The sequence below is a fragment of the Haliaeetus albicilla genome, chromosome 2 (assembly GCF_947461875.1).
Source record: "Haliaeetus albicilla chromosome 2, bHalAlb1.1, whole genome shotgun sequence".
NCBI classification, from domain to species: Eukaryota; Metazoa; Chordata; class Aves; order Accipitriformes; family Accipitridae; genus Haliaeetus; species Haliaeetus albicilla.
The window spans coordinates 49,737,853-49,753,028 of NC_091484.1; the positions used below are offsets into that span (position 1 = coordinate 49,737,853).

At 40.0% G+C, this 15,176-nt stretch overlaps 1 protein-coding gene across 1 annotated transcript in view; it reads right to left on the bottom strand.

Moving 5' to 3' along the window:
• Positions 1-15,176, bottom strand: part of SCIN (scinderin) — a 53,112-nt gene that overhangs the window by 10,424 nt on the left and 27,512 nt on the right. The window contains exons 5-8 of the mRNA XM_069774281.1: positions 6,319-6,411; positions 3,212-3,344; positions 1,413-1,501; positions 996-1,211 (exon numbers count right to left, since the gene is read on the bottom strand). Coding sequence (XP_069630382.1) covers positions 996-1,211; positions 1,413-1,501; positions 3,212-3,344; positions 6,319-6,411 — 531 coding nt within the window. The remainder of the gene's footprint in view (positions 1-995; positions 1,212-1,412; positions 1,502-3,211; positions 3,345-6,318; positions 6,412-15,176) is intronic.

Consider the following 15,176-nt stretch of genomic DNA (forward strand, 5'->3'; position numbering starts at 1 on the left):
TGACCATCAACAAGCCATTGTAGTACACTTTTGTCTTGATGCTTTAATGCCACATGATCACCTCATAATGCTATGTTGAACTTACTTTCTTAACATCTTAAGGTTATAATACGACATGAATGGCACAAAATTGTGATCCATCATAGAACTATCATTTCATCTGGGAGAGGCACACTGTAGTCAGATAACACTGTTAGGCAGATTTCTTCCTATTTGATTGACTACAGCCCAGTTCAGTTAACAACTGCTCTTCAAAAACATACTGCTAAAATTACACAGCAAAAAATGCTTCAGACCTAAGCTACTTTGGCTCAAGCCTATGGAGCATCCCAAATATGGGGTTATAAAACTAGAAAATATACCAACAAGACTGTAGGTATTGATTTATCCCTTCTTTTTCTTCCAGAATCACAACATGCTGTGTTGGTACAATGCCAAACCAGCCCTGTGCAGACCAAAGATATTCCTGCAGTGGGATATGGATAGATCTAGAAAGAATGTACAGTCATCTTTTTCTCTCCAAATCCAGGCCACCTGAGAGACACACAGGGACAAAGAAGGTTCCTCTAGAAAGCAGATTGGATACATACATAAAGACATGGAATGAATTTCTGATGCCAAGGGCAAGCCTTCCCATTTCAGATTTCAAGCTGATGTGAGCTAGAGGTTCTTCTTTAGGCTAAGGATTAAGTATATCTTTAAAAGGTATTGTGTAGAACGGGAAGTATTTCTGCTGTTTGGTACGTACTGATGACTGGTACAACATCTTTCATAAGCACCAAAAAAAACGTGACCCAGCATACAGCTGACAAAGAGATCCACTTTCTACTTCTAAGTACCTTTTCTGATGGTAGAGGTAACACTGCCACTAACGTAGTGTTACTCTACACAACAGTTTAAATGGCAAAACATAGAGTAGCAGCTTATCCTATTATAAGTAACAGAATACATTAGGTAGGTAGGTGGGATACAATTTAATACAACACAAAAATTACCTCTACTTTTCCTGAACCATCATCTACCATGTTATGCTGGGCAGCCATTTGTGGAGACTCGTGTAACTTGGTAGCATCAAATTCAATCTGCTCAATTTTAGCCACTCTCTCTGTGACATATACTTTGCCAAAGCCATCACTTTGATCTTTATCCTTCCAGTCTTTGAAAAATTGTTTGAAAATTGGTGTTTCACCTCCTTCGGGAAGGACTTGAATCTGAAATGAAGCAAGACACATGAAATGGAAGGAAAACAAAACTGACACAGTTACTCAAACAGAAACTTTTCTGAATCATCTGTTAGTGAAATATTGCCCTTATTGTCTTATAAGCCCTTAAAAATATTTTTTGCTGTTTAAAAACAAAGTCTTTAACAGAGCTCATGCTCTCCTGGTTATCATCTCATAAATAGATCACACCTGTGTGTTGGCAGGGTAATTCATCTGCTGTATGAATTGTTCAGCATTCTTCATGGCAGCCTTCCTCTCTTGTGGGTTAGCATCTTTGCCTGGTTAAAACACAAAGATAACAACACATAGGAAAGGGCAATGAGCTCACAGATCCTGCAAAAACAAGATGTCCTTGAGCCAAGTTCTCTTCGACATTGCTCTTCCCTCAATCTTGAACAAACACAAATGCGGGACATAACATGAGCAAGCAAGAAGAGTCACACAAAATTGAATGGACAGAACAGTACCTCAGTGGCTTTGGAAACAGTTAATTTTTTTTTTTTAAAAGGGCATTGTTTTTTGCTTAGTGTGTGTGCTTCTATCAAAAAAATGCTGTTCATAATAACTGCTTGGTTCAAGGCACAAGAACACCCTGGCTCTTTTCTCTGAATCCTCCTTTGCTGGGCTGCAAAGTGTTAAACAAAGCTGCTGTCCAGAACTGCCTTCACTTCTTCAGGCAGCACCACAGTCCGAGTAAATGAAACTCCTATTTCGTCTGCCTGAGCTGTGCAATTTACCACCACCCTTCCCCACCCACTGCCCCTTGTTCAGCCTTGATCAGTGTTAGACATCTCTGAAAGTCTCTGTGGGATGATACCATATATCAGGTCTGTGCCCAGATGGCTGTCAATGACTATATTCCAAAGACCTCTTACTCTAGTAAGATGCTCCAATAAGCTATTCATTGTATTCCATTTTGAATGAGACTATTAGAAAAGTAATTCACATCCTCAGCTTAATGGTCTGAAGATTTCCAGCAGAGATGATAACTGCAGCCTCCCAGAGCAAGGGTGAGACTCACAGATTAATGAGTTTTTTCCACACATTATTGCTACCAACAGTAGCAAAGTGAGGATGCACAGAGGGGCACATAGGGCCACATTCAAAGGGCCTAAGTTGTATTTTATTTATTTTATCCCTGAGCCTACTGCCAATCTGAACACAGCTCCCAAAATGCTCTCTTTGAAAGGATGTTTCCCTAACTGCAAATGAAGTTTTCAAGCAAAATGCTTACAATGCTTCCTGGACTGACTTCAGGAATTTGACAACTGCATTGATTAATTAATTGCTATTGCATATGGCAAAAAGAAATGCAAATGCCACATAATAATTAATACGCTACCTCAGACAAAAAAAGGGGAGATACTCAGCACTGGATGCAGCGGCAGCATCACAGCAACGCAGCTACAAGGTGTCCAGACCTAATTCCCCAGTAGTAGTATGCTCCTGGGAAATGTTCAGTCAAAGCAATTGCAGATGCTCCTACAAGCACTGATGATACTACAGAGAAATATTCACAAGAACAAAAGAAGCATCAAAGTATTTGCAAGCTTATGCTTTTAGTTGATGCCTGGGACACTCACCTTTCAATTCCATACATCTGTGGAGTAATGTATAGAAATATTGTATCTACCTATTGTCAAACCTTCAGTGTCCAGATTTTGTCCCAGAAGATAGGGATTTGATGGCAATATACAAAACTTGTACGTAGGATTCTTTATGCTTGCTTTGTAATTGCAGTTAGATAAGCATTTAAGCACCCAAGCTTACAGATGCCTCAAAAATAGCCAGGATCCATAGACAGGACTTGGTCTTGAGGCCCTTACTCACATGAGCAATCCTTGTCCATTGACCACACCAAGAAGAACTGTGTGCAGTGTACTGTGTCCAGCCAGTACTAAATTCTTGCTAGTGTCCCAAGGGTGTTGTGTCAACTCCTTAGATATGTCTGTGTAGCTTCTGCATTTGCAACAGAAATGATCTCTTACCTTTCCACACAAATATCTTCCTTGCAGCACCATTGTCCAAAATGAAGCACTCCTCAGACAAAAGCATAGCCATGGAGAAGGGGTTTTCCTCTGCTACCACAGACACCTTCATGGATCCACTTGCATCTGACACCTAAGAAAGTGTCCTGGTTATATTCCTTTTCATTAGATTTATTATTGATATTATATTTTATTATTATTATTGTTAGTATTTTATTTTACTTGAGTTATTAAATCGTTCTTATCTCAAAAAAAAAAACCCCAACCAGCTCCCTCCTCCCCCCCCCCAAAAAAAACAACCCAAGAAGAGACAAGCGATGCACAATGCAATTGCTCACCACCCGCTGACTGATGCCAGAGCAGTGATCCGCCCCTCCCGGCCAACTCCCCCCAGTTTATATGCTGAGCATGACATTCTATGGTGTGGAATATCCCTTTGGCCACTTTGGGTCAGCTGTCCTGGCCGTGCTCCCTCCCAGCTTCTTGTACACCTGCGTGCTGGCAGAGCGTGGGAAACTGAAGTCTTTGACTTAGGATAAGTGCTACTTAGCAGCAACTAAAACATCAGTGTGTTACCAACATTATTCTCACACTAAATCCAAAACACACTGTACCAGCTACAAGGAAGAAAATTAACTCTATCCCAGCCGATACCAGGACAGAAAGCAATCATTTCAAATTTAGATCAACTCTGGCTATTATAACGAACTAATTTCTGCTCCCAAAATTACTATAAAAATCAGTCACCATTCCTATATAAACGACTGTATGAAATTTGAGTGCTGCTGGAAAGTAAGGTTGGCTAATGATTTGTTTTGTTTCATTTCATTTTACATCCAGTAGAGGGAGATGTCGTGTTAATTTTAGTGAGTTGGATCCCTGTCTCACAACTTCTTAAATACTTTTCTCTCCCACTTTCAACTGCTCATTCAGTGAACACCTCACAGTAAAAATCCGTATTTTCTTCACGCCACCCTTTACGCTCAGCTGAACTGGTGCAGTCCCTAGGTGTCATCTTCTGCTACCAAACAACCTGCACTGAAGCCAAAGGTACACGCACATGCTGAACAAGAGCATTTGAATTTATAATAAAATAGTCCTACACTGATATTAACAAATGAAATACCTACATTTATAACCTACAGTTCTTTAATTGGAAACTGTCATACAAGACCTGTTGCAGAATCTGCTTTGTAACCTCTACCACCACTGTAAGCTCATGTAGACCTTTATAACCATTTAAATTCACTCCTGCACAGCTGAAAAGACCAGTTATTACTACTGAAAAGAAGTTACTATTATTGTGGCTTCCATTTTTCTAGAAGTCTTTATTTCCTTTCATAATTAAATATTAATTTTAAATACACCATTATATCCTATATTGTATATTATGGAAGCACAAGATGGAAATTACCACTGCATACAACAAATAAAAATCAACTATTATGCCTACTGTGAAGGCTTACCATAGACCCATCTCCCGAATTTGACACTCACTGTTATATTGCAACACATTTAAATTTAGCTAACAGAGCTCCGTTAGCAGGACCCTGTGTACTTAGAGGAATTTATTAGATAGCCACAGAATTTTTTGAGAGTTCTTAGGATTCCAAAATTTACTGCAAGCACTTTGCTCTGCTCTAGTATTGTCTTACAGCAATGGTCCAGATCATACATGCAGGCCTTCTTTTTCTTCTTTTTCTTTTTTCTTTTTTTTCCTAAGACCCTGCTATAAAGATAAATATGTGCCAGATTTTTTGGCAAGAATGGAATGATTAATGAGAACTAAACACAGCACATAGACGACAAGGACTGAAAATGTCCTTGTAACAATGATCACCTCATATAGGCTTCTTGTAAACCCCCCCCCCCCACAAGGCAGAGGAAGGATCATGTAACAGGCAGGGAAGAGAGGTGGCTCCATCCTGCTGTGGTCTGTGGGATGCAGGAGCTGCGGAGGGAGTGACTCATCCTCTCTCACACCTCACAGCAACTTTGAAGCTACTGTAGATGGCACCTAAAAGGTCACACACCTATGGATCCAGTAGCACGTAGTGCTGTCAGCGTGTTACCACTTGTTGACCAAACCCTTCTTGTTAAGTGACTATGGGGAAGGGAAGAAAGTGCGTAGTATGCCAGTGAAAGATTCTTTTCTGTTACACAAGGCAACCTCATTGCATGAGCCTGAGCACAAAGTGCTGAAGAGAAAGGTCCAGATCTCAATGTTAATGAGAGTTTGAAAAAACTTGCAGTCTTCAGGAGAAAATAATCTTTTTTTTACTGGAAGGGGGGAGGATAAAGTCTTTTCTAGATTTCATTAAAAACATCCCCCTTCTCCAAACACTTTCTCACTTCTGTTCTCAAGTGGGAGAATATGAAAGAAAGGGGAGCTGTGGGGAAAAAAAAAAAAAGAAGAAAGAAAATACAGGCCTGGAAATAGTTTGGCTTTTTTCAGAAAAAGAAAAATAGTTGTGTAGCCTTGTATATAGGTAAGATACCGCAGTTCAAAGAATAAATTCCATGCCTCTTCTAGGGAAGAGCAGTATGCCTAGCATGACGTGAGGAAAAATCATAACTTCACTGAATGTAATCATAAAACTCTTACCGATTTAAATGGACTACGTATTTAATCTATTTTGTTTATAGGTAATTTTCCTGGCAGTGGCACTGTCCTAGTCAGTGTTAAGCTATTGCAGGTGAGGAAGGAGGAAAAGGGCATTGCAAAAGAAAGGAGTTTTGCATTCAAATTCCTTTGGATCTATATATAACAAAACTGTCCACCTCTCAAACTCTGCTAAGAATAATGAAACCATGTATGACTACTAAAACTGGCACTGCTATAAGCAAGAAGACAGGAAATATAGTTTAAGACCAGTTAATTCCTCTTTGACCTGCACTGAGTGGTTCACAGGTCATGCTTAACTTGCTTCTTGAGTAAACAGGACTGTGCTGTCTTGATTGACATCCTTTAAGAAACTTGTCCATTGGCTGCAAATCAACTAACACAACGGCAGTTCTGTAACTGAAGCCAGAACTCCATATATGAGGGTACTACATGCATGAATACTGTTGAGTGTACCTAACTAAAAGAAATGTAAACTACTTACCATATATAGTTTAGCGCTTCTCCTGTTTGTAATATCGGCCAGTTCATCATCATCATCATCACAGTCAGGAAGCGCTGGCTTGCTCCCTAAAACCTGTACAACAGGACAATAACAAACTCAGTGCAGAGAGAGAGTAGGTTCTGTAGTATAAATACCTAAACACTTTAATGTTTTGTCCCAGTAATCGATTAAATAGGATCATCTTTACATATAATCCAATCTAAATCCAAACTCATGGGTCACTTTTTCACAAACATGGGTAATTTTAAATAACTGTGTCACATCTCCAGCAGCTTTAGATATACATGCTGTCTTTCTTGCAAGCCAACTTGCTGGTTGTCTAGAGACTAGGGTAGGAAAGATAAATAAAGAAAAATTTCAAAGAACACATGCACACACAAATATACAGAATAGAAGGGTTTATGTGATCCTATTCTATGAGCGTGTTTATATGTTCGTTTTCCCCTTTTCCTCCCAGTAACACTTAAACTGTTGGCAAGCACATCTTACAGTTTTTGGAATGACATTACTCTTAAAAGGTTTAACGATACTAAAATTAAAGTAGACAAAGTGAAATATATGAGTTGAAATTATCTTTTAAAATATTTAAATTGACAATATAAAATATCAGATTATGAGTTAAAAAATGATAAAAATTACAGATTCTTAATCCCATTTTAAGGGGGAAAAATTAGCTAACGTCTTGAAAAAAATGTATGGGGTGAGAAAAACATTTTTTTTGCTCCACCACTAGAATATCAATTTTAACACTATGGTTGTTTTACTTCATAGTAGTTTTACACCATGAGTAATGTTATAACAACTTTCACTACAAAAATTTACAGAGGTTCATCAGGAATACACTATGGTCAGGTAGTCATTATTAGACCTTCATTACCCTTTCTTAATGATCTTTCCTTACGAATTCATACATGACCAGATCCAAATGTTACATACCGAATATTATGGATTTCCATGAAATTATGTCCCAGTGTGAAGGTAGTAGCAATTGATATGTCTGAATAACTAAATATTAACATCAACTACAAGGGCAGTGCCAGCCTTCCTATTGATGCAGTGCATTTGCATTAACATGGAGTCACATGCAAAAGCACTGTAAATATTTGATAACAGGGAAGCCTGACAAAGCATACAGCTGCAAAGAATTTGAAAAAAACCCCAATATAGCCTAAATATTTAACATAAATCTGCCATCTGTGGAGTTTCCTGACCTGCTAAAGCCAGTAAAATAGTAAAAAAAAAAGCTTTGTTAAATGTGATTGCTGCAGTTTAAGCTAAAATATTTCACTTGTGACTTGTTGAAGACAAGAAGGTAACGCCCTGAGTGTTTACGACAGACGTTGCCTGTAGCTCTTCAGTAACTGTCAGTCAGCGTTTCCTGAATTTATGCTACATGGCTGCAGATTTACTAATGTATAGGTCAAGTAGTGCTACATGTTCATAGTAGAGTACCACCATGCTTGTGAATGGCTAAAAACATAGGGCAATATGTGGCATATAAGCACAAGGTTTCTGAAAATGTTTCCCTTCCTAGATTTTCACACTAACCAGCAGCCTACACACAAGCCATAGAGCACCAGCAATAATGTTGTCTTTGTAATGCAAGTGTCAGAAAATTGCCAAATAACAGGCATGCATCTTTACCTGAACAGACACTGAATAGGTTTGAGGGTTTTATAACATTTGACTTCCAGTAACAATTAAGAGGGTAAAAGAGTCCTGTTAATAAAACTTCCACAAGTCCATACTCACTAGTTCTCTGCTTAATTAGAGAAATTAATTGTATTTCCAGCAAAAAAATACACACACAAAAAAACCCACAAGAATTGTGATTCCTGATACAGTTAAAGTCAGCGTTTTCCCTTGCCATGCATATAGAATACCTGCGGCACCACAATTATTTTGCAGCTTTGTTGCAAGGCACTTAAAGTGATATAAAATAAACTGCTCTTAACAGTGCGAGCTAAGACTGCCACCCTGAATATTTTTAAACAAGGCTAAACAGTGTCTGTTGGTGCTTGTGAAAGCATCTCGACAGAAGCAGCCTTTCTATTCACAGCACAGTTGAGGCACTTCACTCTGGTAGCAATTAAACCAAGCAGCCTCTATAACTTAAAAATTGGGCTTTAAAATTGGCCCCAACACAGTTTAGATTGCTGGCCTGACCTGTTGGTGTCTTAAAACTGCATTTAGAAATGTTTTTCTGAACATTTTCTGAACAATTCTCTAGATAGAGAATTATTGTCAGATTCCCTAAGTCTTATCTTAGGAAATCTCAGTTCATCAGTACTGGCATAGAGAGAGGAGTCAAAACCTCCTTTGCACAGATGCAGTTACAGGTATGAGATGAACTGCCCTGGAAAGGGCAGAGACATTCTGGTTCTGGGGAAACCCATTCACAATTCACTAAACAGCAGCTTGCACAGTAGCTTCTCTGGCCAAAGCTAGCCCTGTGCTTCAGCACAGGTGAGCAGAAAAGGAATATTACTCATTTTTGTAATTCTTCTGCAGTTTCTCAGAGCAGCCCAAAAATAAATGGAGAAGGTTCTTGCACATGCCCCATTCTCCTGCACCTGAAGTCATAGTTGCTTGTAGATGCTGGCATTTTGGTGACCCTTGTTAAGAAGGGACAAGATGTGCTTTTCCTACCACCAGATAAGGAAATCCAGGACTTGTGAGGAGGGCTGTGCAGCCAACACAGCTGTTCGAATAAGCCTTGAGCTGAATCACTAACAGGTATGTACACCTGTGTGTGTTGGTATCAAAACCAGAAGATGATACAAGGTTAAAATAATCTAAGGCATGTGAAGACACCAATTGTGAAGAGATGCAGCGTGCACTATATATACTCATTATATGAAGTGATACAGTATGAAATACATATAGTCAGTACACTTTTGTATTGCTAGGAACAACTTCTGTCATTCCCAACATGCATTAATTTCAGACAGTTTTGTCTTGTAGACTGGAGGATGAGACAGATCACAGAAGGAAAAATTCTGTGCTTAAACAGAAAGCAATTTATGCTGAGAAAAATGTTAAATTCTGTCCCAAAGAAATTCCTTCCAGAAAAGTTGTCTTTCCGTCTTCTAAGGCAAACTCCCATGCTACGGCTGGGTCCACACACAGCCACACATGTGCCTGGATGTTATGACAACTGATAATTTTATCAAAAAGATTACGAAGTGTGTATCGAACACCAGCTAACTGCTAGGCTGAAACTGGGCTGTATCATTACTCAAGCATATGGCAGGCTGAGTTGCAGCTCTCCAGGGCACGTCACCTTTATACACATAATTCTCATGTGATGCATCAAAAAGAAAACAAATCATGCCAGCTGAGACTACAGTCAAAGGCTCCCAAAGATTTTCAGCAAGGTTACCCAATAAAATGACTTAAACCAACAGACAGTTTAAATTACATTGAGTCTTCTGATTCTTAGTTTCACACAAATCCTGTGGTAGTGTATACAGAGGACCTTGCTCATCTAATTCTCCCTGTACAGACAGTCAGGCTGCTCCACTGGTCTCCTGGGCTGCTCTGAGGTTCAAGACCCTGACTCACAAACGTGCCAAGAATTCAGACTCACAAATCCACCTTACACACCTGAAAATAGCAATGCTCTCTCGGGGACGCAAAACAGCCTAGCCACACTTTTCCCTGGACTTCCAACCATATTGGTAACTTCAAACCATACCTCTCATAAATACACAGGTGCACACACAGGTTTTGAAACCACTTTTAAAATCATTATTATTATTATTATTCTTTACTGCAGTACAAATAATCTAAAGAATAATTAGGGTCCCTGAAAGCTTACCCATGCCCCAGCTTCTTCATTCTTTGGGCTTAGCATCCTTCTTTGCAGCTGCTGATTTCCAAACCACAGAGACTCTTTGCATCACTTCACCTTATCTGCCATTGACAGATTAAGGCGTCAAACCACCCCTTGCTCTCTGTTGTTGCACCACAGAATGATGCTTATCTTCTCCCCACCCTTGCTTCCTGTGTGCAGGTTTATCAGAGTCCTGGACAAAACCATGAGCAATTCTGGCCTCAGCAAAGGCACACACAGCTGTAGTGCTGCTATTCTGCAGTGACCGCCAGCGTGACCATTCTAACTTCACGGTATATGTGAGGTTGTTTAACCACTCAAGGCTTAATCTGCTTCATAGTTATTTCAGAATAAGACATGCCCATAGCTGGCTACAGCAGAGCCTACCTTGCTTTACATGGCTATTGCCTAATGCCAGCTTATGTCTCAGTGAGAGCATCAGACTGCCAAGTTAGCGTTGTTTTAGCAAAAGTATTCCTTAAATCCACACCTTTAGATCTTGTCTGTGAGAGGGTATAATAGAAAGTCAATCTGCATTAATTTTAAAAGTTTTGGTTTTTTAAGTTCTGTTAAACTTCTGTGTTGACACTCTTAGGTTAACACAATAGCATAGTGGAAACCAACAGAACATCAGTTCCTCTACAACAACTGCCCATGTTCACTCTTATCTTGTGATAAACTCAGTGTAGCTTATCCTGCCTGCAAAACCATAATCCTCTTTAATATTCTCATGTGCACAAGCTTTTCTCTGTAAATATCTGCACCCCCTCAGAGAAGTGCAAAATACAGAGCCAAAGCTTTTACTGACACATGAAATTTCACCCTGTTGCCCTTAAAAAAGAAATCACAGACAAAAGGTTTCTAATCTGTAGGAATGTGACAAGGTAAATAATTTAAAATAAACTCGTCAAAAGAAGAAATTTAGCAAACATTGTCTTCGTAACTGGAGAAGCCAGCTCTGCATCATTAAATAGTTGATATTGATTTAATGGGAGCAAGAAGTTTAAGGAGTTCAGTGATGCTGAAAATCCAACTAGGAAAACAATACTTGAATAACATGTCAAGTGAAGGTTAATTAAGAGAGAAAACCAGTTTAGTACAGTTTAACTTGTGTACACTAGCAATGTGTTTGTGTTTCTTCTTACTATACACAGTTTGGGTTAGGTTTCTGGGTCTGAAACTGAACTATTTGTTGTGGCTGTGATCCAAAGTGTCAGATCTCAAAAACACTCAAATTACCTTCTTTATATGCTAAGAGCCATAGAAAGAAAAGCAAGAGACTAACATAGCTTAAAGCTGTCTCGTGGGCCTGACATTTTAGTACTTAATACTTTCGGAAAACAATCAGGATTAGTAGCCCATCATTTATTTTCTTGCACGCTCTGACATAAGCAAGTATATCCTGCTCCTGCAAACTCAAGGTACACGTGTAGGCTGTGACAGAGAATAAATCCTCTGTGCAGGACAATAGGTCTGAACTATAGGCACAGCGTAAACTCATTGGCAGATAAAGGCGTATATTTTTATTAACTTTCATAGCAGAGAAGAATATTACAAGGACTGTCTCTCTGAAATAAATATTGCCTCAAATATATACTCCGATAGCCAGTAAAAGGAGAAAATCCAGCAGAGAGAGGAAAGGATGAACACGATGCAGACTAGTAACCACCTGGCTGACCCTGGGCACCAGTGCAGACATACACCAGAGGACCATCAGGCAAAGGCAGCTTTAGGCCTTTGCTGCTGAAGTAACTGGCCACAGCTTCGTTTCTGATCATTTTGGCTTACTGGGTCTCCTGCCAGAGCACAACCATTGCAGAGGATATTCCAGTCCAGACAAAAATGACTTTTGACATTGGTCAGATTATGAACAGCCAAATACGCTTTTTTCACTGGTTACCGTAATTTGGAGATCTTTCCATTAATCTGACCAAACATTCATAGTCTTGCAAAAATTACAATCTCATCAGGAAAAAAAAATCCTTTCACTCAACTGCTCCTAGGTAGCTAGCAGGATTTCTGCCCAAAATTGCCTCTCACTAGCAATTCCAGCAACAACAGATGTCATTACACGGTCACCTTGAGCAGAAGACCTCCCACCTGCCTGAACAGAGACTGCTGTTGGATGGAAACAGCCATAATGTACTGAGAAGTGGACAAAAGGATGCTCTATGTTAACAAATACTTCTGGCATGCTGTTAATTTTTTGACGTTTACCATGTAATTTCTCAAAAGAAATTTCTGGTATTAAGGTCTAAACCTGATCTGTATGCAGATTGCTATAAAATAGCAAAACACATCAGTTGCTCATGGCAACTTTTGACGCATAAACTATGGCCTACGTTTTTAGCCAGTTTCTGTTGTCTCAGGAATTTCAAATGCAAATCATAATTTTATTCATAGCTCCATGCTTAACTTCCTAAAAATAGGGCATTAGGCTTTGGCAGCTTTTCATATATTTGCAACTTTGTCTATGTGTCTGGAATAATTTGAATATAAAGCCTTTACTGGTATGATAACCATAGTCTAACATTAATTTTCCGCTCTGTGAAACAGGCCATGGATAACATGTTCACAGAAAAAGTATCTAGATCAGTCTTGAGAGTACAAATCTGATGTTTTTCAACAGTTTGCCTCCAAGGTAAAATAAGCTACCTTCTGTCCTGCTGGGACTGCACAGCTGGCAATATCTAAGCTAGCTACTTACACTGAGACTGGGTGTGCATGAAATGAATTGAGGAAATCCCCAGCCTATGTTATCTTCAAATGTCTGGCTTTTAAGGTGCGTCCAAAATGAACAGTGATCCCACACGAAAGAAATGGGGACGGTGAATGGCAGTAACTATGCAAACACAGCAGTCTTTTTCTAACCATTACTGCGGCTGAACACTGAGAATTGAGCTGTTCAGTGACCTGCCTACCTGCAGCATAATTAAAAATGAAGTAATTACCCCCACATCTTTTTTTGCATTTATACTAATCCTTTCTACCTCATTTTTTTTAATCTTACTCCTTTGTTACATACTCCTCTGGTACCAGCAGAAGTATTAGAAATGAGACCCAAATCCTGCAGAGACTTGCACATGTGCTTGAGATGCCTGGTTTTTCTGCTTTATTGAGACATAAAGTTAAGCATACACTGAAGTCTTTGTAGCTTTGCAGATCTTGGTTTGAAAGCCTTGTGGATAAAAAACTTATGTGCTGCATAACAGTACACGCTTAAGTGTTGGAAAATAACAGAAATAAATCAGTAACTAATGCCAACATGGAGCCTCAGACACAAAGAATATTTATCTGCTAAAATCCACACAACTCCCAGTTTTTCATTCCTTAAGTCCTCCACTTTTGCAGCAGGGCATTTGCAGTGCCACCATGCAAGTTGGTCCTGAGGCTGTGGCAGGCTGGACTGTATCAGTATTGGGGTAAAAAGAGGAGTATGGCAGGTTCTATGGGTCAGGGCAATCCCAAGCACAAATACAGGCTGGGAGGAGAATGGATCAAGAACAGCCCTGAGGAGAAGGACTTGGGGGTACTGGTTGACGAGAAGCTCAACATGACCCAGCAATGTGCGTTTGCAGCCCAGAAATCCAACCGTATCCTGGGCTGCATCAAAAGAAGCGTGGCCAGCAGGTCAAAGGAGGTGATTCTCCCCCTCTGCTCTGGTGAGACCCCACCTGGGATACTGCATCCAGTTCTGGGGACCCCAACACAAGAAGGACATGGACCTGTTGGAGCAAGTCCAGAGGAGGGCCATGAATATGATCAGAGAGCTGGAGCACTCTCCTATGAAGACAGGCTGGGAGAGTTGAGGTTGTTCAGCCTAGAGAAAAGAAGGCTCCAGGAACACCTTAGAGCAGCCTTCCAGTACCTAAAGGGGGCCTACAAGAAAGCTGGAGAGGGACTTTTTACAAGGGCATGTAATGATAGGACGAGGGTTAATAGCTTTAAATTGAAAGAGGGTAGATTTAGATTAGATACTAGGAAGAAATTCTTTACTGTGAGTGTGGTGAGGCACTGGAACAGGTTGCCCAGAGGGGTTGTGGATGCCCCATCCCTGGAAGTGTTCAAGGCCAGGTTGGCTGGGGCTTTGAGCAACCTGGTCCAGTGGAAGGTGTCCCTGCCCATGGCAAGGGCATTGGAACTAGGTGATCTTTAAGGTCGCTTCAAACCTAAACCATTTTATCATTTTGTGAAATACTGTCTGAAGCTTGAAGCAGCAGGGAATGAGCTGGAGTCAGCAGCAGGTGATCGGCAGCCAGTGACACTGCTAGAAAACCAGTGTTCCCAGGGGATGCATAGCAGCTGGAAGGAGCATCAGGCAGCCATGATAACATAGCAGCATTAGGGCAAGCAGAGGGAGCTGCAGCAAGGTGTTTTAGCACTTAGTCCGTGAGATGGGAAAGTGGAAAGAGGTACTCAGGGCAATGAAAGGTTTTTCTCAGTGCACCACCGGCTGTATTCACAAGCTCAGCATTTCCAGTCCCATACAGCCCAACAGATCAGGATGCCAGGGGATCCTTTCTGGTATAATACCCAAACTCTGTCATCCAAGACAGAGCACAGATTTGGACCCTAATGTTTAAGAAAGCAAACTCGAGAGTATTTTTGATAGACTTTCTCTAATGCCTCCTGATGAAGGTTGAAATAAATTTTTATTAGGACAGAAAAAGAGAAAGAGCAAGAATGATTCTTTCATTTCTTTGTATAGGAGATATATCCTGCTTAGCTCTTTGAAAATCATTTCCTCCTGCTAGTTTAGGTGCCCTCCATAATTGATTTCTGGTTTTAAGTTCCTACACCTCCTCAAAATTTGTTTAAAGGAGACAATATGTTCAAAGGGGCTATGATTTACAGCTCTTAAAAATTAGAATTTGCGCCACTGATTAATATTTAAATCCATCTTATGTAAACTTATCTACCTCTTATTTTTACAGGCAAAGCCAGGTAGCATCAAAGCCATAGGCAGTTATATCCGCAAAAGACCTGGCCCTAATAACCTGCT